Source organism: Amphiura filiformis, chromosome 15 (genome assembly GCF_039555335.1).
Source record: "Amphiura filiformis chromosome 15, Afil_fr2py, whole genome shotgun sequence".
Classification (NCBI taxonomy): Eukaryota; Metazoa; Echinodermata; class Ophiuroidea; order Amphilepidida; family Amphiuridae; genus Amphiura; species Amphiura filiformis.
The window spans coordinates 49,950,958-49,975,300 of record NC_092642.1 but is presented as its reverse complement, the minus strand read 5'-3'; the positions used below and the strand labels follow the sequence as shown (position 1 = coordinate 49,975,300).

Here is a 24,343-nt window from a genome sequence, read left to right as displayed (position 1 = left end):
GTAAACACAGCCAAAAAAGAAAGTCTCCAGTAGTTCCATCACCATTTAATCAGATTCGGATGAGTTTATGGCAAACTAATTTATATAATAATTTTCTATACACTTTCCTGCGAAGATTGATACCAAATTTGATATCAAAAGTTTAATCATCATGAGCAAAGGAGCCGTTGTTTGGAAATTCGTGCAATTTTAAAAATGACAAATTACGAATTGACAACGCAAAAAGCAATGCATGGTATCAGCTTATTATGTGGTCTGAAGCATGCCCAGTACAGGAATCATTGTACCCTTGCCTGCGCACAATTGAAAGAGCGGGTATTTGATTTGCATTTTGACATGCATGGGCAAACCTTTAACCTGCCGGCCTATTCAGGCGACGTAATTCTTGGCACTCACGCTAGCTCTGCTACGTGATACAATTCCCTATGTCATTTTTAAAATTGCACGAATTTCCAAACAAATGTTTCTATGCTCACGATGATTAAACTTTTGATATCAAATTTGGTATCAATCTTGAAGGAGAGTGTATAGAAAATTATTATATAAATTATTTTGCCATAAACTCATCAGAATCTGATTAAATGGGGATGGAACTACTGGAAACTTTCTTTTTTGGCTGTGTTTATTAACTAAACACTTGACTAGTCAGTGGAATATATCAAGGGAGAACAAGACACTAATATAGAAAGGCTGCCATGTGAAGGTGTGAATTTGTCACTCTAACTTGCCTCTTGTGATGGTCACTAGGCCTCGAAATAAGGAGGGCCCGAGGGCCTTCGGATCCCAAAAATCAGTGAGGGCCTGCAAAAGATACCGATCTGGCGGGCCCAAAAGGCCCGCAAAAAATTTACCATTTTTCTCACTTTTTTTGTGGGGTTCATAGGTTAAAACCAATGGCCCAAATTTGGGCCCACAAAAATTTGTGAGGGCCCTCAAACATTTAGGCCCAAATGGCCCTAAAAAATTCTGGCTTATTTTGGGGCTTATTTGTCCGATATCATTATTGGCAATCACCTGTTAGGAAAAAATGGGGTCTCACAAATTTGCCCCCCCCCCCTGGCCAGATTTACCATTGGGCCAGATGGGCCAAGGCCCAGGGCCCTCAAATTTTTTGTTTGGGCCCCCCAAAATTGCCCTGTGCATCTTCCTTTTTAGCCCAAAAACACCCATGTTTTGGGCCAAAATAGAGTAAAATTGCAAAATTCACTTCATTTTGGGCTAAAATAGTCTGAAATTTTTTCTCATGCCTTGAGCGCAAATGTCCTAGTAAAATCTATGCTTGTCTCACTCTAAATTAACTAATAAAAATACACAGGGAAAGAAGAACCACAACATGATCTTAATAAAAATTCTCAATCCATCTTCTATAATAGAGAGAGTCTGTCAAGAATTACAAATGTTGTACTCAATTAAAAAAATTAAATAAACATGATGATGTAAAAAGTAAAACTTAAGTATGCATATGTTTTTCAATAAAAAAACCCACATTATATCTTGTACTGAAAAGCTTCCCCAAAGTAATGCTCAAAGAAGTTTTACAGTAAACATTATTAATGAAAGCAAGCTTGGGGTTGGAAATTGGGTAATATGCTTGTTATACCATAAAAGCCTGTAAATAGTGATAACGGGGAAGGAGGGAGAAGAAGAGATGGGGGTATTAATTGCAGCAGTTGTCATAACTTCTTATCTACCTCTAGGGAGAATGGTGTTATAGAGCCAGGCGGCGGATGACATGATCGAGCCGGCAACTCGTGAAACCGCCCGGCCGTATGGCATTTTCCATATACTCGGTTTGTTTTTGATAATGAACCCCAACGGTTTTAGCTTGTATTTATATTATTTATCAACATAGGCCTATTTGTTTGTGATATTTCAAGCGTTTTAAAATTTCAAAATAATCCCATTCAATTACACGGTTGACAATGAAAATTTACTGAATTTAGGGAATGCATGTCATACACCACCTGATAGAGCCTGAGATGTGGTTTATGGTGTATGATATACATGTATTGGGCTATTCCAATCAAATCTATATACCCCCTGTGGAAGACATGATCAATCAATAGTATCTTTCTATACATCATGCTCGTGAAGGTGTACAAGGATGTACCATGGTTTTTAGGTACCTTTTCAGTGACTTCGGACCCCGGTATATCGATGTGTGGGGTTTCAGTGAAGACCAATGCACCCAATTTGCATTTGGCAAAAGTGCCCTTAAAAGCACCCAATTTGGACAAATTTGGGTGCTTTTTGTGGAAAATTGGTATACTGGAAGGTTGCAAAAACAGCAAAAAGTAGGTATAGAGAAAGTCAGCATCGGAAAAACGGTGTGGCACATCCCCATACAAAGTTTTTTGAAGACCCCCAGGACATCATGCAACAGTATACAATGAAAATAGCAAAATAAAAATAAAAATATATTTTTATATACAATGAGAAAAGCAACTATTTTTTTAATGAAAAACATTAATAAGCAAGATTATGGATGAGGACACTGCTAAATGCAGAGCATGAGGTGCAGTGCACTCTGCCTAAAGTTACAACAAAGTTACAATCTAATCTCCCACAGTGGCATCCACAGGTTTTCAAATGTCGGGGGGGGCACAGGCCTTGATTCCCCCCGACTGTTCCAACATTTTTTGGCTTGCTTGTTTGCCATAATAGGTAAACCCCTGGGGTAAACCCTGAATTTCTTCCTCGACTGGGTGCACTTCCCCCAACCAACGTATTCTAGCCACCCAACTGACTGACAAAAGTGTTGGGGGGCATGCCACCCCTTTGTACATGTTACTGATCTCCCACACATGGGGTGTAGAATTCAAACCATTCAGGTTTATATTTGAAATTCACACACCCTGCTGTGTGGAAGATTATTAAAGGTTATAAGGAGTGTAAGGATTTCAAGTGGAATAGCCCATTTCACCAACTGGACTGATTACAAATCATAAACTCAGGGCTCTCCATACTATATCAGCACATTAGAAAATAATCTGGTGATGGGAATTCAGGAATTCACTTTGGGGGAAATATAATGAAGGTATACATACTCCTTAAAAAGAATGTGTGTGCTCTTCACAGAGATGTGACTAGAACCACTCAACACATATGAAACTGATGAAAAAGCCTCAACACATATGAAACTGATGAAAAAGCCTGAAATAGCAAGTAAATGTGGGTTTAAAGGCCCCAAAAGGAGCTTAACTAAACAAAAACAGAGAAATATTGTCTTTTAAAACCTAAAAAGTGGCATATCCATCATCAGGTCTTCTACCGTTTCCATGGATACAGTACACTTCTCTACATAAAAACATTAAACAATATATAGGAGAATAATTGTGTCAATTAATTGACTTTTGTTTTATATGGCAGCCATTAGGTTACTGAACGACTTTGTCACTAAGCTGTGCAAATGAGGTACATAGTTACAGATGAATTACTAATCAGGTAATGGAGATTGCCAAGCTATGCTATACATCACTATACACCACGACAATAACTCATTCACTCACCCCAAGTTCACTAACCTCTACTGACATGTACACAGGCAATTTTGACACTATAGTATTTGGGTAGTGATTATATCACAATCCACAGGGTGAAAGTTTGTATGATGAGTACGGTCATGAACTTGTTATCTGGGTTTGATGGAGATTTCAACATGATACATTACTGAATACCTGTGCTTACCAGGCCAATCACTCATCCACCAATGCACATGTCAACAGATGCTATTGAAACACAAGCTTAGTGAACATAGCACTTCAGCTTTTGAGAACTAATCCTATGACACTTAAATGACAGTTTGGTATAAAACTGCTATGCTCATATAAGAACTTGTAATTTGGTTGTGAGAGTAAAAGCTTAAGTAATATTCCATACTGGCCATCTAGTTAGCCGTGGCGATTGAATATGCATCAATGCAGTATGTTTCAGTACCCAATGCACAAATCACTATGGCCTCATCCCGATGGCATAGTTCAATAACCTCAATTTAACAATCATAGTGCAAAATTTGACCTCAAGTTTCAGAGTATGAGTTTTTGTACCCAAATTTTCAAAGGTCATTCAATGACTCTGCAAATGTATTGGGGTTAAAGAACTGTGCCTTGATAGATGAGCATGATGTGGATCCTAGTGATTGAATATGCACCAATGCAGTATGTTTCAGTGCCCAATGCACAAATGCAACTGAGACATGGGAAATTGTTATAGTGCAGATATGCATGATGGGGTACTGTATACCTTTTGCTACGGTGTTCTTCTACATTTTGGTTTCATTTCGATAAAGGACATTAGTACTATGGGTGATAGATTGGTATGTACTACCACTTGTTCAGTGCTGAGGAACTGTGACAGGCCCTATCTGACATTACAAAATCCACCAGTCTTGCGCTGCGCGATCGAAGGCTGCTTTGCGTGCACCCTGCTCCTCAGCGCAATGAATTGGAAATAGTTCTGACATATACCATTTTTACCTGCGTGCATAAACATTGAAAAATCAAATTGCAATTGGCCAGATTCTAACTGACAAGACCTTGTGGTTCATGCTCCTAACAAAATCCCTAAAAAATTAAAAATGCTACTGTTTTGTGAAAGAAATTCTTCCCAATTTGCCATAGAAGTAGTGATATGTAACAGGATTAATTACCATAGCAATGGGTTTAGTACAGTTTACACTATTTTTTAATGTATTGCCCTGCACTATAAGCTGGATGTGCACTCATCACATGCATATGTCTGCAATCATAGATTGAATACAATACCACTCTTTTCAAAGACACTAACCTTACAGGTGCGGGTGATCAGCATGATGTGAAAATTCTATAGAATTACGATTCAGGTCTTTATCCCTGTACGGCTTACCATTTAGTGTAGGGCAATATATTCAAAAATAGTGTAAACCAAATGCTATGGTAATTAATCCTGTTATATCACTACTTCTATATACAGCAAATTAATAAAGTACTGGGTCAGCAGGGACTGGCATGACATCCCATGCCCCAGTTCAACAGTATACATGGTATAAAGGCTGATTAATACTCCAAATTTGACATCAAATACCAAATACAGCAAGTACCATATTCATTCTAATAAGCGCCCAGGGCGCTTAACAAAGTCATTTTGGGTGGGCGCTTATTGTTTACCTAGTTTACAAATTTTTTTTATTTTAAGGGGCGTTTATTAGAGACAAATTTATGTTGTGTTATAAAAGGGTCCTGAGACGTTCTAGTAGCTTTTCTGATGCAGAAAATGTATTGCAAGTTTACACAGGACTTCTAGTCCTCCAGCTATATCACTGTATCGACATCTATCCATCACTTCAACATTGATGGTACCCTTTAGTAAATTGAAAATACCCTGGGTGGGCGCTTATTGGGGCATGAGCGCTTATTGGAATGAATACAGTATTCATTATTGATATCTTCTATCAAATGTTTGTTGATAAAATTGTAACTGCCATCAAATATTTAGTGGTGATAGTATTTTGTCAAACATTCAATAAAAGATAACAATGACTTGATACAGATTGAAGAACTTTCATTCAACATCGAATACATAAAAAGTTTGAACCAGGCCTAATCTGAACAATATTTTCAAATGAATCAAGCCTGTATTAGAATAGACTGGGGTGAACTGGGGAAACAAATGACACATGCAAATATTTTGACATATTTTGTCAGAAACAGTATTTTTGTCATCAATACCTAAAATAGAAGCAAACCTTTGATTCTAATAATGTTGTGCACATGGTTAATCAAGTTTGAAGATGAAGTACCTACTGTAAAACACCATAAATTCAAACTAGATTATTATGCAGTTTGTATTAAGGAGGTTGTGTACTCTCAGACATGCATGTAGTAAAAGTGCAATAACTTTTTAATTATTCACACCAGACATATAAAAGTATACATTTTTATGAAGGCAAGACATCAATAAATCTTAATATAAATACAGATTTGGGGTAAAAACAACAATTATGAAGAAAATCACAAAAAGTGAGTTTTGGCAATATTTGTTAGGTACATCATAACAAAAAACACTCTTTCCAAAATATTTTATTTTGTTTTTAGCTCAATCTTGAGGCTCCATTCCAAAAACGTTTTTTTTTTTTTTTTTTTTTTGATATTGGCCTTATTTTTTGAGATATTGACCATATAAGGCATCAAACTGAACTTTTAAAATTCACAAACGCCTATTTGCACAAAATGATGCCTAAAATCGGAATAATAGACCAAAATATAAAAAAATGAGAAAACAGTTTCTTGAGTCGATCATGCTTTTTACGATGATCATATTTGCTTACCTATAGATGCTGTATTTATTGAGTTATCGTGTACCTAAATTGTCATTTTACCGAGAAAATGAACATTAAAATAATGGCCGTTGAAGTTTAAAGTGGTCACATTTTGCACTTTCATCGAATCGCAGGAGAATGCGGCAGTTTTTATTTGTGACGTCAATATTAATATCGATATCAATTTAAGGCTGTTCTAGTTAAATTACATACCCATTGGAATTTTGGCTGTTCCATTTAATTTACATACTCAACATTTAGTCCATGAATTGATCCTGATTTGCATTGTCGTATAGAGTTATATTTTTGTACACAACAGGGATGTTACTATTGTTTGAACTAAATGAAGCATACTTTTGCTTTTATCTTTCTTTGTCCTTTATTAATTATAAATTAGGTGATTCAATTAATATAATTCTTTTGTTTCAGCGATTCTGGGGTAAACAGACAAACAAAACATAGGTCAAAATCCTTCAATTTCTGTGAAAATTGAACAAAAAGTACCCAAATCCCTACATTTTATATCTCCCTGTGTTATAGACAAATTTTATACGTCACATTTAAAATAATTTAAAATGACTTATAAATTGCCTTATGCTATAATGGGGTCTTATACATTTGTATTGTGTGAACTTTGTTTTTAAATGCCTTTGGCTTCCAGGTTAGTTTCTCGGAGCTGGTGAGGTGTATCTGGGTGTAACTTGGTAGGGTGGTGGTAAGTGGCTGCCCTAAGACTTGATGCATTTTTTGCGCAAAATATGCAAATTAGGTAGCTAATTTGCATATTAAACTTAAAAATTGTTTTTTGGGTTTTGTTTTTTTGCCATTTCGAAGAACTGATGATATGAGGCGTATAGGGATGTAACTTGATGAGGTTGTGGTAAGCGGCAGTTTCTCGGAGCTGGTGAGGTGTATTGGGGTATAACTTGGTAGGGTGGTGGTAAGTGGCTGCCCTAAGACTTGATGCAATTTGGGGCAGTCTTAAGATCCCACGTGATTTTTGTCGCAAAATATTCAAATTAGCCACCTCATTTGCATATTTGTTTATTTTCAAAAGGCTTTTTGCCATTTTTGTGGAACTGCAGCTGAACTGGTGAGGCGTATAGAGATTTAACTTTTTTAAACCATTTTTCGGAACTATATAGAAATGTTATTTGGTGGGGTGATGGTTAAGAGCAGTCTTAAGATCAGATGCTATTTTTGTCACAAAATATGCAACTCATTTCCCTTTTTTTTCTATTTTTAAAAACGCTTTTGCCATTTTTCGAACTGGTAGGGGTATATAGATGTAACTTGGTATGGTGGTGGTAAGGGCAGTCTTAAGATCCCATGTGATTTTTGTCACAAAATTTGCAAATTAGCTACCTCATTTGCATATTTTTTATTTTTAAAAACGCTGAATAGAAGGCTCACGCTGCGCCAAAACACGTATGTAAGTGTATAATTATTTAATGATAAATGAACTACCACTAGATGTTCCTGTCAGTGCTGCAGTGCAAAACTTCTCATGCAATTCCATCTTTAACATTACATTCAAATAATAATTACATTGTAAATTGGAACTGACACCAATTTTTTTCAGGAATTCTTGTTTGAAGACCCCCAGGACATCATGCAACAGTATACAATGAAAATAGCAAAATAAAAATATAAATATATTTTTATATACAATGAGAAAAGCAACTATTTTTTTAATGAAAAACATTAATAAGCAAGATTATGGATGAGGACACTGCTAAATGCAGAGCATGAGGTGCAGTGCACTCTGCCTAAAGTTACAACAAAGTTACAATCTAATCTCCCACAGTGGCATCCACAGGTTTTCAAATGTCGGGGGGGGGGGCACAGGCCTTGATTCCCCCCGACTGTTCCAACATTTTTTGGCTTGCTTGTTTGCCATAATAGGTAAACCTTCTTCCTCGACTGGGTGCACTTCCCCCAACCAACGTATTCTAGCCACCCAACTGACTGACAAAAGTGTTGGGGGGGGGCATGCCACCCCCTTTGTACATGCCACTGATCTCCCACACATGGGGTGTAGAATTCAAACCATTCAGGTTTATATTTGAAATTCACACACCCTGCTGTGTGGAAGATTATTAAAGGTTATAAGGAGTGTAAGGATTTCAAGTGGAATAGCCCATTTCACCAACTGGACTGATTACAAATCATAAACTCAGGGCTCTCCATACTATATCAGCACATTAGAAAATAATCTGGTGATGGGAATTCAGGAATTCAATTTGGGGGAAATATAATGAAGGTATACATACTCCTTAAAAAGAATGTGTGTGCTCTTCACAGAGATGTGACTAGAACCACTCAACACATATGAAACTGATGAAAAAGCCTCAACACATATGAAACTGATGAAAAAGCCTGAAATAGCAAGTAAATGTGGGTTTAAAGGCCCCAAAAGGAGCTTAACTAAACAAAAACAGAGAAATATTGTCTTTTAAAACCTAAAAAGTGGCATATCCATCATCAGGTCTTCTACCGTTTCCATGGATACAGTACACTTCTCTACATAAAACATTAAACAATATATAGGAGAATAATTGTGTCAATTAATTGACTTTTGTTTTATATGGCAGCCATTAGGTTACTGAACGACTTTGTCACTAAGCTGTGCAAATGAGGTACATAGTTACAGATGAATTACTAATCAGGTAATGGAGATTGCCAAGCTATGCTATACATCACTATACACCACGACAATAACTCATTCACTCACCCCAAGTTCACTAACCTCTACTGACATGTACACAGGCAATTTTGACACTATAGTATTTGGGTAGTGATTATATCACAATCCACAGGGTGAAAGTTTGTATGATGAGTACGGTCATGAACTTGTTATCTGGGTTTGATGGAGATTTCAACATGATACATTACTGAATACCTGTGCTTACCAGGCCAATCACTCATCCACCAATGCACATGTCAACAGATGCTATTGAAACACAAGCTTAGTGAACATAGCACTTCAGCTTTTGAGAACTAATCCTATGACACTTAAATGACAGTTTGGTATAAAACTGCTATGCTCATATAAGAACTTGTAATTTGGTTGTGAGAGTAAAAGCTTAAGTAATATTCCATACTGGCCATCTAGTTAGCCGTGGCGATTGAATATGCATCAATGCAGTATGTTTCAGTACCCAATGCACAAATCACTATGGCCTCATCCCGATGGCATAGTTCAATAACCTCAATTTAACAATCATAGTGCAAAATTTGACCTCAAGTTTCAGAGTATGAGTTTTTGTACCCAAATTTTCAAAGGTCATTCAATGACTCTGCAAATGTATTGGGGTTAAAGAACTGTGCCTTGATAGATGAGCATGATGTGGATCCTAGTGATTGAATATGCACCAATGCAGTATGTTTCAGTGCCCAATGCACAAATGCAACTGAGACATGGGAAATTGTTATAGTGCAGATATGCATGATGGGGTACTGTATACCTTTTGCTACGGTGTTCTTCTACATTTTGGTTTCATTTCGATAAAGGACATTAGTACTATGGGTGATAGATTGGTATGTACTACCACTTGTTCAGTGCTGAGGAACTGTGACAGGCCCTATCTGACATTACAAAATCCACCAGTCTTGCGCCATGCGATCGAAGGCTGCTTTATGCACCCTGCTCCTCAGCGCAATGAATTGGAAATAGTTCTGACATATACCATTTTTACCTCGTGCATAAACATTGAAAAATCAAATTGCAATTGGCCAGATTCTAACTGACAAGACCTTGTGGTTCATGCTCCTAACAAAATCCCTAAAAAATTAAAAATGCTACTGTTTTGTGAAAGAAATTCTTCCCAATTTGCCATAGAAGTAGTGATATGTAACAGGATTAATTACCATAGCAATGGGTTTAGTACAGTTTACACTATTTTTTAATGTATTGCCCTGCACTATAAGCTGGATGCACTCATCACATGCATATGTCTGCAATCATAGATTGAATACAATACCACTCTTTTCAAAGACACTAACCTTACAGGTGCGGGTGATCAGCATGATGTGAAAATTCTATAGAATTACGATTCAGGTCTTTATCCCTGTACGGCTTACCATTTAGTGTAGGGCAATATATTCAAAAATAGTGTAAACCAAATGCTATGGTAATTAATCCTGTTATATCACTACTTCTATATACAGCAAATTAATAAAGTACTGGGTCAGCAGGGACTGGCATGACATCCCATGCCCCAGTTCAACAGTATACATGGTATAAAGGCTGATTAATACTCCAAATTTGACATCAAATACCAAATACAGCAAGTACCATATTCATTCTAATAAGCGCCCAGGGCGCTTAACAAAGTCATTTTGGGTGGGCGCTTATTGTTTACCTAGTTTACAAATTTTTTTGTAAGGGGCGTTTATTAGAGACAAATTTATGTTGTGTTATAAAAGGGTCCTGAGACGTTCTAGTAGCTTTTCTGATGCAGAAAATGTATTGCAAGTTTACACAGGACTTCTAGTCCTCCAGCTATATCACTGTATCGACATCTATCCATCACTTCAACATTGATGGTACCCTTTAGTAAATTGAAAATACCCTGGGTGGGCGCTTATTGGGGCATGAGCGCTTATTGGAATGAATACAGTATTCATTATTGATATCTTCTATCAAATGTTTGTTGATAAAATTGTAACTGCCATCAAATATTTAGTGGTGATAGTATTTTGTCAAACATTCAATAAAAGATAACAATGACTTGATACAGATTGAAGAACTTTCATTCAACATCGAATACATAAAAAAAAAGTTTGAACCAGGCCTAATCTGAACAATATTTTCAAATGAATCAAGCCTGTATTAGAATAGACTGGGGTGAACTGGGGAAACAAATGACACATGCAAATATTTTGACATATTTTGTCAGAAACAGTATTTTTGTCATCAATACCTAAAATAGAAGCAAACCTTTGATTCTAATAATGTTGTGCACATGGTTAATCAAGTTTGAAGATGAAGTACCTACTGTAAAACACCATAAATTCAAACTAGATTATTATGCAGTTTGTATTAAGGAGGTTGTGTACTCTCAGACATGCATGTAGTAAAAGTGCAATAACTTGTTAATTATTCACACCAGACATATAAAAGTATACATTTTATGAAGGCAAGACATCAATAAATCTTAATATAAATACAGATTTGGGGTAAAAACAACAATTATGAAGAAAATCACAAAAAGTGAGTTTTGGCAATATTTGTTAGGTACATCATAACAAAAAACACTCTTTCCAAAATATTTTATTTTGTTTTTAGCTCAATCTTGAGGCTCCATTCCAAAAACGTTTTTTTTTTTTTTTTTTTGATATTGGCCTTATTTTTTGAGATATTGACCATATAAGGCATCAAACTGAACTTTTAAAATTCACAAACGCCTATTTGCACAAAATGATGCCTAAAATCGGAAATAGACCAAAATATAAAAAATGAGAAAACAGTTTCTTGAGTCGATCATGCTTTTTACGATGATCATATTTGCTTACCTATAGATGCTGTATTTATTGAGTTATCGTGTACCTAAATTGTCATTTTACCGAGAAAATGAACATTAAAATAATGGCCGTTGAAGTTTAAAGTGGTCACATTTTGCACTTTCATCGAATCGCAGGAGAATGCGGCAGTTTTTATTTTTCTACCTTACATTACATAAACATCGGGTAAATCCATGGCCCCTTGAGAAGTTTGAGCGAAATCCATTCATAACTTGATATTTAAATCGGGGGAAAGAACTTGGAAAAACCCCACATTTTATCAGCTAAAACGGAGCCATTTGACCACTAGGTTTTTGTGTTTCCGTGGTGTTTCCATTTTCCATAAGATGCGCCGCGCATGCAGATAAGCGTCGCGTATGCGTAGCGTATTTGTGCGTTAACAAATTGCGCGCGTGTACCCTGCTGGTACAACAAAGATTTTCTTTCCTTTTCAATTTCAAACACGAGTGGAATAGTGAAATAAAATCCTTAAAATATTGCAGTTGGAGTTTACAAATCTGGATTTTCATTCCTTGTATTTATAAAAAACATAACAAAGTACAAAAATATCAAAAAAACTCAATTTTGCAAAAGAAACAATGTCTAGAGTACACAGCTGCCTTAAGGTGGCCCCACAAGTAAGGTTTGTAAATAGAAAAGGTTTGTAAATACAGAGAATATGCATAAGAATCCATAAACATCCTTAAACATGATAAATGTGCAGATACCATGACACAAACAATACAAGAAGTGATCATACTCCATCATATCTTATTTAGTTAAAGGGTAATTATTGTATGTTAGCTGTTAGATGGAATTTGAAGCAAAATATGCAAATAAGCTCATTAATATTAATAAATATTCATATAACAAGAAACAAAACTATATGGCACATCAGGCCACTATCCTATCACCACAGACCCTTGAAATTGTGCTATCACCCAACCAATTTTGAATTTGATTGTTTATTGTGTTGAAGCTGCAGAGTGGATTAATGATTTTGATTCCACCAATGCAGCAAACCACCGCGCCCAGCAAACCAAGGGAGAACCAATCAACCATCTCCAACATAACATAAGACCCACACATGACAGGTTGTTGTGGGCCAGGAGCCAAACAATATGTGGCTATTGCCAAGGAATATTTTGTGATTCTAAATTCTAATTTCTCAGACATTCTAAAAAACTTATTCCCAAAATATATTCAGTTGATTCTGATTTTGCATTTGCGACTTGTGCATAGGCTCCATAAGCTACTTACTGTGTTGTAATTTTGTTATTTAATGATATTTTTGCCAAGCGAATGAATCTGCAAGAACTTTTTTGCCAAAAAACATTATGTAGCCAGAGGTTTCCAAAGGTATAAAAATCTGAACTGTTTTTAGAAATGTGGGGGATGAGGCTGTGGATCACAAAATGCTCCTTTAATATGATGATATCAGTTTAACTGAACATCCATTTTATGGAATATATATGAGGGTCATTCAAAAAGTTCTACCTCCATCGTCACATCGCTGTTATCTTACGTGCCAGAAAATTGAAATTACCCATGTTTATACTCTAGTCTTGGCTACAAAATAAATGTTATTTGAATGTGATTTTTGGTTGTTTAGATTTTTGATTAAAAAGGTTGCCTACATCTATGTGGAAATCATTACAGATTCATTTCTGAAAATGATAAATAAATATCTAATGCTTGCAGATAATACATTTTTACTGGGTAGCGTGTCTTTTGTACAACAAAACCAATACCTGTTCAGAATAGCCTTCATATTTACCCTTTTCCATAGGCTGTCGACTTTGATCGGGTGAGCACTTGTTGTTTCAAGTCGTATTAATTGGTTCATAAGTTAAAATCAAATAAGCCATATGCTTATATATCACATTTTCATCAAAAAACTTTTATTTCATAGCTTAGATTTAAAAGTATAATCATGGGTAATTTCAATATCCTGGCACGTAAGATAGCAGAGATGTGATGATGGAGGTAGAACTTTTTGAATGACCCTCATATGTAAAAATACAACTGCCAGAATAACACTATGCTATACTGTAAATACAAACTTACATAAACTGTGCAATTTACCAAGTTATCATAACATCTCATTTTGCTTTGCCCAATTTGATACTTTACAGAAATTCATTTAAGTGAAAATAAAAACTGATGAATCATGGCACATACATACCATTATTGCTGCATTTGATTTTATCGTTAAAGTCATAAATATTTATCAGATTTTACTGAATAGTTCAGGCTCTTATAACTTAATATGAATTACAGGTACCAGCAAGCAGCAAGTTAACACAGGGCTGAATTTACCTAGTACCTTTTGCTGGCCCCTGGGCATTGCAACATGATTGGCCCCTGGCTCTACGAAAGTGCTATATCCCCTCCCCCACCACCTACTTTTTTTTAAAGAGTTCTTGCTTCAAGTTGGTTTATTATCCTGAAATAATTTTACCAGGACAAATGCGCATGAAGTACTCAAAAATTTGTAATTAGTCCTAAAAATGAAGCAAAATTAACACAATTGTAGCCTACTACTAGCCCAATGGAAGGTGCACATTTCTACTCATTCCAACTTCTATTTATTGCATTTAAAGTGTAATTTTATGTAAACTGCTACCCACTTCAGCTAATAATAGATAACAAAGTAATCATTCATTGTATGGCTTCATTTGAGTGCAATTAGCCACTTACTCTTCCCCTACACCCACCTTCCCCCTTCACCCCCCCCCACACACACACACACCCCCACACATTTGCAGGGAGTCCAGGATGACACAGCAAAATGATAACACTGACTTCATCGATAAGACTGTTGTCAGAATCCAGGTTTGAGATCTAGCTGAGATTATTTCTTTCTTACTGCAATCTGCACATCAATCTACCAGTTCTGATTATTAAAGTCACAAAAATCAAAATATTGTATCAAGATCATCTTCTTAGATTGCGTTAAACGTGTTAAAGGCAAATTCAACAATTTCTGTAGAAAATATCTTGGCAAATGATCAACAAGCATTGATAGGTGAACTTGATCGGAATAGTTAAAGCCATATTGTAACATTTCTAAAAAATAGATTAGTATTTCTTTTGCTTAAAATGTTACTTTTTACAGTCAGATATGTCCTCTTATAATTTCAAGCTGAACAACTGAGGTAAAGCAAAGAAAATTGGAATTTACTTTACTCAAATTAAGCAACAAATCCTCCCACTCCTCATCATTTGCTTCCTGTTGGAACTTGAATTAACTGGTCATAAATGTGCGGTAGAAAATGATTGCCCTCATCTCAGTGTGGTCCCCTTTTTGTAAATCAAGATGACTCTTTTAATGTGACTTCTAATTCTGTGTTGTTCTGTTAACCAAGATAAGGGGAATTATTTTCTACCCCACATTTATGACCAGTTACTCAACTTTCAAACAGCGCCATCAACGTCAAAGCCCAACAAAAAGTAGACGATGAGGAGCAGGAGAATTGATTCCAAGTGTGTACTACTCATGTTTGCATGTTCCAAAATGTTAAAATATGAATTTTGATCGGGCGTTCCAGAAATTTTTGGCCTTACCCCTAAAGAAGACAGATTTGACCTTTGACTTCGTAAATCACAAAACAAATACAAAAGAACATAGCCAGCAGTACATAGAGTATCCTGCCTAAGAAGTTCATGATCACAGTCTTAATTTAGCACACTGTTAAGGGGTACTACACTAAAGCCAAGAATTTTCCGCGTTGCGGAAATTCCGCGAAAATCGCAGAATTCGGAGATAAAGCGGAAAACGCATTTCTGAGAAAAAATAAAAAAATAAGCAAAAATGACCTGGAAAAAGGAAAAAATACAATTGAAAAGAAATAAATAAAATACTAAATGAAATGGGTCTTCAAAATTCATCAAAATAAAGTAAAATCCGTCATAGATTTACCGTACAACGCCCCATTGCAGCCATGATACGCAATTACCCATCCCAACTTTGCAAATCGCAATGATCGTCACAAGATTCTTGTGAAATTTTATTATGTCAGAAATGTGCTAAAATTACAAAGCGGAGAAAAGTGGAATTTAGCATTTGTAAAGCAGAAAATTCTTGGCTTTATACTACACCCATGTGGTAAATTTGTGACTATTTTTGCATTTTTCTCAAAAAATAATTACATAATGTAATGTATATTATTGGGGCAAGGAATCCAATTACTGCACTGAAATTTCAGTGACTCAAGACAAGCGGTTCAGTATATGATAGGAAACGAGGTACATCCTAGCGGTACCATATTTCTGATCATAAATAACAAACCGCTTGTCTTGGGTCACTGAAATTCCAGTGTAGTAATTGGATTCCTTGCCCCTATAATATACATAACTTTTGTTACCACTGTGTTATTAGTTTTTGAGAAAATGCAAAATAGACACAAATTTATCGAGGAGTGTAGTACCCCCTTAAAGCAGTGTTTGAAATGGTGTTGGGGGTTAATCAATATTTGATAATCAACGATCAATCAGCTATCAATATTCAATTGGATTCTAAAAATAATGACCACAGACTCTATGTTCACAAGTGTAGGGTAATATATATAGCATGCTGGTGCTCGCAATTGCTAAGGACGTTTACCCTAAGAAGACATGGGAAAATTTGATTTTCCCATATGTGATGCGATCAAGCAAAATCAGTTGGAACTCAGAAATATCGATTTTTAGATATAGCCAAACAAAGGAACTATTTCCTTTTGTTTCCTGTTGGTTTTGGAAACTCTTTAATTGCTCATATCTTTTGAACTGGTTGTTCAATTTCAATGGGGTTTTCTGCAAAATCCAGCTTTGTAAATGCTTTTTACTAACCTGGGTTAGTCCATATGATATCAAGGAGGTCCCCCACCTGACCCCCTCAGATTTGCTTTATATTTTAGTCATATGTTGTACCTGTAAAAATATTAAAAACCTGCAAATTTGAGGTCTGTAGCTCTTACGGATTTTTTGTGGTAGCCATTTAAAGTTGGCGTATGGGGGTCTAAATTTGGACTCAAAAGTTGCTCTTTAAATAAATGTCATCTTTGGGAGTCTGTGACTTCTTTACAAAGAGAGAGAGAGGTCTAAAACCTTGTATACACACTAACTGCATGCCCAATTTGTCAAAAAGTTTTTAAAAAAAAATCGGTAATTATGCGCGTTGTGTCACGGGGTCATTAAATATGCAAGAAAAAATGTAATGTTTTGTAAACTGGCAAGTTTAGCCCCCTAAATTCACATTTTTGTCATATTAATTATTTTATGTTGTCACTGATGCTAAATATAGGTTAAATACAATACATATCCAAAAAATGGAGGTCACAACTCATTTACATTTCGAACAGCGCCCTCACGAAGATGAAATTTATTGCAAATTCAACATTTTCAGGGGGTCCAAAGTCGATGTGGTCCACCTTCAAAATTTATAAAACATTTTTTATATGACTACTAGTCTTAAATTACAACTTTGCAAAGTCCCAGTAATTGTCTAGGTTGACTTCATATAAAACGATAACCCCAAAGTTGACCATTTTCTTATGATTGCATGTACTGCAAATGTGCGAATTTGGAAGGCTTAAAAGTCAAATTGGCCACAATATTGAAAATAAATGATTAGATGCGTAGTTATTGGCCCTATTTACTTTTATTTCCATTTTATTTTCAATATACAGATTTTCTGTGGCAGCCATTTAAAGTTGGAGTAGGGAATATAACTTTGGACCAAAAAGTTGCCCTTTGAATAAATTTCATCTTTGGGAGCCTGTACCTTCCTAATAAAAAGAGAGAGAGATCTGAAACCTTGTATACACACTAATTGCATGCCTAATTTGAAAAAAAAAAAAAAAAAAAAAAATGTCTGTAATTGTGCGTTGTGTCACGGGTCATTAAATATGCAAAAAAAAATGTAATGTTATGTATACTGGCAAGTTTAGCCCCCTAAATTTACATTTTTGTCAGAATAATTGTTTTTGTTGTCACTGATGCGATATATAGGACAAATACAATGCATATATAAGACATAGAGGTGACAATTTATTTACTTTTCGAACAGCGCCCTCGCAAAGATGAAATTTAAGTTGCAAATTCAACATTTTCAGGGGCCCAAAGTCAATGTGGTCAACCTTCAAAATTCATAAAACATCACTTTTATATGACTACTAGTCTTAAAGTACAACTTTGCTCAATCCCAGTAATTTTATAGGTTGACTTCATATAAACGACAAGCCCAAAGTTGACCATTTTCTTATGATTGTATGTACTGCAAAGGTGCCGAATTCGGAAGGTTTAAAAGTCAAAATGGCCACAATATTGAAAACAAATGACTAGATGTGTAGTTATTGGCCCTATTTACTTTAATTTCCATTTTATTTTCAATGTTGGGGCCAATTTGACTTTAAGACTTCCAAATTCGGCACATTTGCAGTACATGCAATCATAAGAAATCGGGTCAACTTTGGGCTTGTCGTTTTATATGAAGTCAACCTAGACAATTACTGGGACTTTGCAAAGTTGTAATTTAAGACTAGTAGTCATATATAAAAAATGTTTTATAAATTTTGAAGGTGGACCACATCGACTTTGGACCCCTGAAAATGTTGAATTTGCAATAAATTTCATCTTCGTGAGGGCGCTGTTCAAAATGTAAATAAGTTGTGACCTCAATTTTTTGGATATGTATTGTATTTAACCTATATTTAGCATCAGTGACAACAAAAATAATTAATCTGACAAAAATGTGAATTTAGGGGGCTAAACTTGCCAGTTTACAAAACATTACATTTTTCTTGCATATTTAATGACCCCGTGACACAACGCAAGCAATTACCAATTTTTTTTATTTTTACTTTTGACAAATTAGGCATGCAGTTAGTGTGTATACAAGGTTTCAGACCTCTTTTCTTTTGTAAAGAAGTCACAGACTCCCAAAGATGACATTTATTTAAAGGGCAACTTTTGAGTCCAAATTTAGACCCCCATACGCCAACTTTAAATGGCTACCACAGAAAATCCGTAAGAGCTACAGACCTCAAATTTGCAGGTTTTTAATATTTTTACAGGTACAACATATGACTAAAATATAAAGCAAATCTGAGGGGGTCAGGTGGGGGACCTCCTTGATATCATATGGACTGACCCACCTATGAGAAACTGACGACTTAATAAGTCTTTAATATATCCGAGTTCTGACTGATTTTGCTTGATTAATTTCAGTTTCTGGAATAGCCCATTTGGGTGTTATGGTCTGCCAAATCACTAATGGCCCTTTAACAATTAGCAAATGTACCACTAATAACAAAACATACCCACTTACTTCTATCATTGTTGTCTATGAACACAGCTTCTTTATTACATTTTTTACATGAAGTTCATATTTTTGAGTCATAATGTTAATCATGTTTGCTACATCCAAAACACATTGAAGTCATTATTGTTCTTTCAAAACCAGTTACTATATGAGAAAAATGTGGCAAATCTGTTGTGAATTCCACATGAGTCATTTCTTTCATAAAAATATCTAAAATTCTAATATACAGGGTGTCCCAAAAGTCTCTTTACCATTTTGAACCATCATGCACTAAAATTATTTGTCATACTATATATTTGTCATTCATTAATTTGTCATTTTACAAATTATTCATTAATTCGTCATTACAAAATGAATATTTATAAGTCGTGAAATATTTGTAATGATGAAAAATAATTTGAAATGCTATAAATTGTTTCCTCGACATCCCAAGCACATTTCAACAGTTTTATCTTAAATGCTAAATATTTCATATGCAATGACAAATTTTTAATTTGTCAAATTAGACCACTTTTTTGACAAATTAATCTTTTCAGTGTACTTGTGGTTCTTTATGAAATTTGCAGCATCAATTCCATCTTCATTTCTCAATATTCCAACCCACAGCAGCTGAAGGGAGTATCCCATTATGCTTTGCGGTACCATAATAGAACTGTATGTGCCATAGAAAATGTACACAAAATCTCTCACTTCAACTTTCAATAGTGGGTTAAATCAGGGGAGGTTAAGACTTTTGTTTGCAAAAATATGACCTCACCCCTAAAGTATTGTGAAACTATCCATAGCTGTCAATATCTAAGCGGCTCTTGTTTATATTTTGTATACATTTGCTATGGAGCATGCAGCTATACTGCAATGCTTGCTGGATACTCCTTTCAGCTGCTGTGATTCCAACCCACAGCAATATTGAATTCACTTTTACAGTTTTGTATGCAACATTATGTAATGTAGGTCCTATAAAAGCATTTTAAACACACAAATTATCTTGCATTTTGTGTATGAATCAGTAAATTGTACAATACAAGCACAAAGGCTGACTTCAGTTTGAAATTTTTTATTATTTTACAACATTTGGCCAAAGCCAAGCAAAGCCCAATAGTGATCAGAGGCCTAAGGGGGCCACTCAAGTTTCACATTATACACATGCATGACCAGATATTTTCAAAACATACCATAAACAGGATTTGCCCTTTTGAGCAAAAAACACCCCAAAACAGGAATTTAGCTCAGTTTGCAACAAAAGTTACCCCCTAAACAGGATTTTACCTGAAAGATATACTCCTAAGCAGGATTTTTATCTGAAAGGTACCACCCTTACAGGTTTGTAGATAAAATAAACCCTTAAATTACATGCTTTGTTTTGTAATTTTCTTATATTTATGTTTTGGCGATGTCAAGCTGAGTAAACACACCAGGGAAACACACTTTGTGAAATAGCAGGATCATTAAAATAACCCTAAACGCACCAACTACAAGTTTAAAAACTACCCTTTTTCTTAAAAACAGGCATTTTAACCCCCTGAACAGGATTCACATTCATTCTCTGAAAAGGATCCTTAAATTGCATTTTTCTGGTCATGCATGTGTGTACACTGTGCAACTTCAGTGGCCCCCCTGGGATCAGAGGCTACTAGTAAATTAAAGGGTTGCCAACCGAAGAGGTCCGATAGAAGGAGGAAAACCGGAGCACCCGGAGAAAAACCTACGAGGACGAGCATGGATCGGCAAAAGTGAAAAGACCACTACACTACCCCATCCTTTATACGCCTCATTGCAATTAAAACAATATTATCTTGTCGTATGAGAGTGTAAAACCATATGACCAAAGTAATTGCAGGTGTTAATAACTTTGAACCAAGCCACCTGACCTATATAACATGGAGAGATGAGCTGGGGAGTTGAGATGACCAGCAGAGGCTCATGTACAACATTAGTTTTCATGTACAATATTAGTTTGTACTTTAAGGGGGTACTACACCCCTGGCCAATTTTGTGCCTATTTTTGCAATTTTCTCAAAAATTATAGCGCATTGGTGACAAAAGTTATGTATATTATTGGGGCAAGGAATTCAATTACTACACTGAAATTTCAGTGACTCGAGACAAGCGGTTCGTTATTTATGATAAGAAATGAGGTACATCCTATCGGTACCTTATTTCTTATCATAAATAACGAACTGCTTGTCTTGGGTCACTGAAATTCCAGTGTAGTAATTGGATTCCTTGCCCCAATAATATACATAAATTTTGTTACCACTGTGTTATCAGTTTTTGAGAAATATGCAAAAATAGACACAAATTTATCGAGGGGTGTAGTACCCCCTTAAGGTGACTGAATTATTGCTTGTTTGTCAAAAGTCACATCACAGTCACGGTTGTTTGATGGTATGTAAAACTATATTCATTTTAAAAGCAAAGTTAAACACTGATGGCGCTATTTATCTTAAATCTTGCTTTCATCTTTCAGGCATGAGAACGGCTTTTTTGAAAACTGCCTGAAAAAGCGTGTGAATTCGGCCTTAAAAGGGCCAAAACAGGCTAAATAAAAATGAAAATGCGTAAATTTGGACAACAAAACTGCCTGAATTCAGGCAAAAGCCTGAAAATAATTTCATGCCTGAATTCTTTATAAGGGGTAGACACTTGTACAATGGCATCATAGCAAGGAAACTTTCAAACTACTTTTTATCATGACATGAAAGGAATAACTCATATTATTTGACCCAATTAAGTTTAAAATATGTGTAAATAGCATCCTCAATTTGAACACAAATATACAGTTGACAGAATAAAAATTACCCCAAAAAGGCAGAAAAAGATGAAAAATTAGTGTGATAGCTGCTGGTATTGTAAAAGTATAGGATTGAAAATTATGTAATGTAACAAATGATTACATCAAACAACCATGCAGTAGGTATAGCTTAAAATTAATTGCGGTTGTAGATATTTCTTCCATATGCTGGTATATCAGCACTCATCAAATGCAAGTTTTATCAGCATTTAAATTAAATGAATTTGAAGGACAGGTTTTCTTGGAAAACATTTACAATTGTCTACATTAATATTGTTAGCCTGCTATGATAATTGCGTAAGTCATTTTTTTTTTTTTTGAGAACAAAGTGCAAAATATGGTTCTAGCATTTAAACATATTAATTCGCCAATCTTTATAAATGATAATGAGGCAAATTAAAGGGAATAATTAAAAATAATTAGAGTGATTACGTAACTGATGCATGCTTGAACCATATTTTGGATTTTGTTCTCAAAATTACACAAAATGACTTAGGCAATTATCGTAGCAGGGTGACGATATATTGTTTTCAATATATCCATCTATATTGCCACTGATACATAAATACTTTAAAGCAAATTTATCGATGCCACAAAGGAGCCAAGATGGGCTTTATTAGTCTATACGCTTCCTTTTTCGAATTGAGAAAGGGCTTCATCCATACCCATTAAGCCCTATGTTATTTGAAATCACTTTCTTCAAGCATCCCTTTTGATCTAAGCTTGCTCAAGTTCTGTAAGAACACCTCCACAGTCTTTGGGATGCAGAAATACTACTGGTTTGCCATGTGCTCCTATCTTGGGTTCCGGGTCTATGGCCTGAATGTTGTTGGCACTCAATGTCTTCAAGGCTTCAGTGATGCTATCAACCTGCATCCAGAAAATAAAAACAGGGGGAGGCAGGTTAGATTGGAATAGCTTTAGAATATGAATACTGCATCATTTTCAAATCAAAATTTCTTCCGGAGTACAAAATCAGAATCAAAATTCTTCCACATTATTCGCCAATCGCATTGGTCATCTCAAAACGAAGTTCTATCCGTAATGTGTGGGCTGTGTATGCGTACATCTGTCAAACACATGCTTTAATTACCGTATACGTTTGCAAAAGCCTTCAGGTGAGTTGCTAAAAAAGCGTTATAAACAAAAATGCACATTTTGCGCATGTGTTTGCAGGGAGAACCTTGTTTTGGTAACAAGATGGCGGATCCGTACAAAAGGCGAAAAACACAGAGTTCTAATTATACCATCATGTTCCTAGATCTTAGTCATTATATTCTAAATGCTGCAGTAATACTAATATCATAAACATATCAAAATAAGTAACTAACCCCCCTTAAATAATGGCCTTTTTTCAAAAAGGGGCTATTGTATTACAAATCGATAAAATGCGTTGGAAGCAGAATTTATTTCTGCGCATTTTGACACCTCATTTGATACAATAGCCCAGAAAACAATAAATCACCGGTCAATTTAATGTAGTGAGGTCCAGATTTGAAAGTTGCACTTACATACAAATTTTTACAATACAAAAACACTCAGATATCATTTACACAAATTTCCTTCCATTACACTGAATGCAAAATCAATAGAATTTACTGCAACTTTCAAATCTTGGGCTACATTGATTTAAATGTACACTGTAACGTCAATATTTAGTCAAAGGGGGGGGGGGTCTTCGAAAAATGTTGTACGGGGGTGTGCCACACAGACTTTCGGATGCTGACTTTCTCTATACCTACTTTTTGCTGTTTTTGCTACCCATCAGTATACCAATTTTCAAGAAAAAGCACCCAAAAAGCACTTTTTTGCCCAAATGCGCCCAATTGGGCGCATTGGTATCCACTGAAAACCCACCCATCGATATATCAAAATCACTGAAAAGGTACCCCAAAACCGTGGCACATCCCCCGTATACCTTCAACCAGGAAGAACCCCGGGGCAATTTGGATTCTAAAAGTATATAGCATGTATATCCTAGAGGTCTATAGAACTACAGGTCAATTAGGTAATTCTTGGCTAAGTTCAAAATAATCAGAACGCTAGTGGCTCGCGATAAACATATGCACACATAGCGCTGTACAGAAGAAAGCATGCACGCGCCTTACACTGCGTACACGCTTAGTACGCTACATGGACGCAACAGGTATGTAGTACATACCTTCTAGGTTGTAACCAGACTTAGCGAAACATATTCCAAGCCTAAAATTTCACTGAGGTCATGAGAAAAAATATGAGCTTTCATCTGAATCCAGCTGATACCGAAATCTGAATTTTGATGGGATAAAATGGAGCATGAGGCTGCCAACCTGGTCAAGCACCTTTAAGCATTCTACTACCTTTTTATATATCTTTAGCCCTAACGCCCCAGTTGCTTTTTGGCGAGGGGGAAGGAAAGAAGGAGGAAAGAAAGAAAGAAAGAAGAAGAGAAAACTTTTTTTCTCGG

The 24,343-nt window shown here is 35.6% G+C and overlaps 1 protein-coding gene across 2 annotated transcripts in view; it reads right to left on the bottom strand.

Moving 5' to 3' along the window:
- Positions 1-21,517: 21,517 nt before the first annotated feature.
- The window catches only part of LOC140171784 (ethylmalonyl-CoA/methylmalonyl-CoA epimerase-like), a 118,041-nt gene continuing 115,215 nt past the window's right edge, over positions 21,518-24,343 (bottom strand). For both annotated transcript variants that reach the window (XM_072195111.1, XM_072195113.1), the window contains one exon: positions 21,518-22,767. In XM_072195111.1, coding sequence (XP_072051212.1) covers positions 22,615-22,767 — 153 coding nt within the window. In that variant the 3' untranslated portion in view covers positions 21,518-22,614. The remainder of the gene's footprint in view (positions 22,768-24,343) is intronic.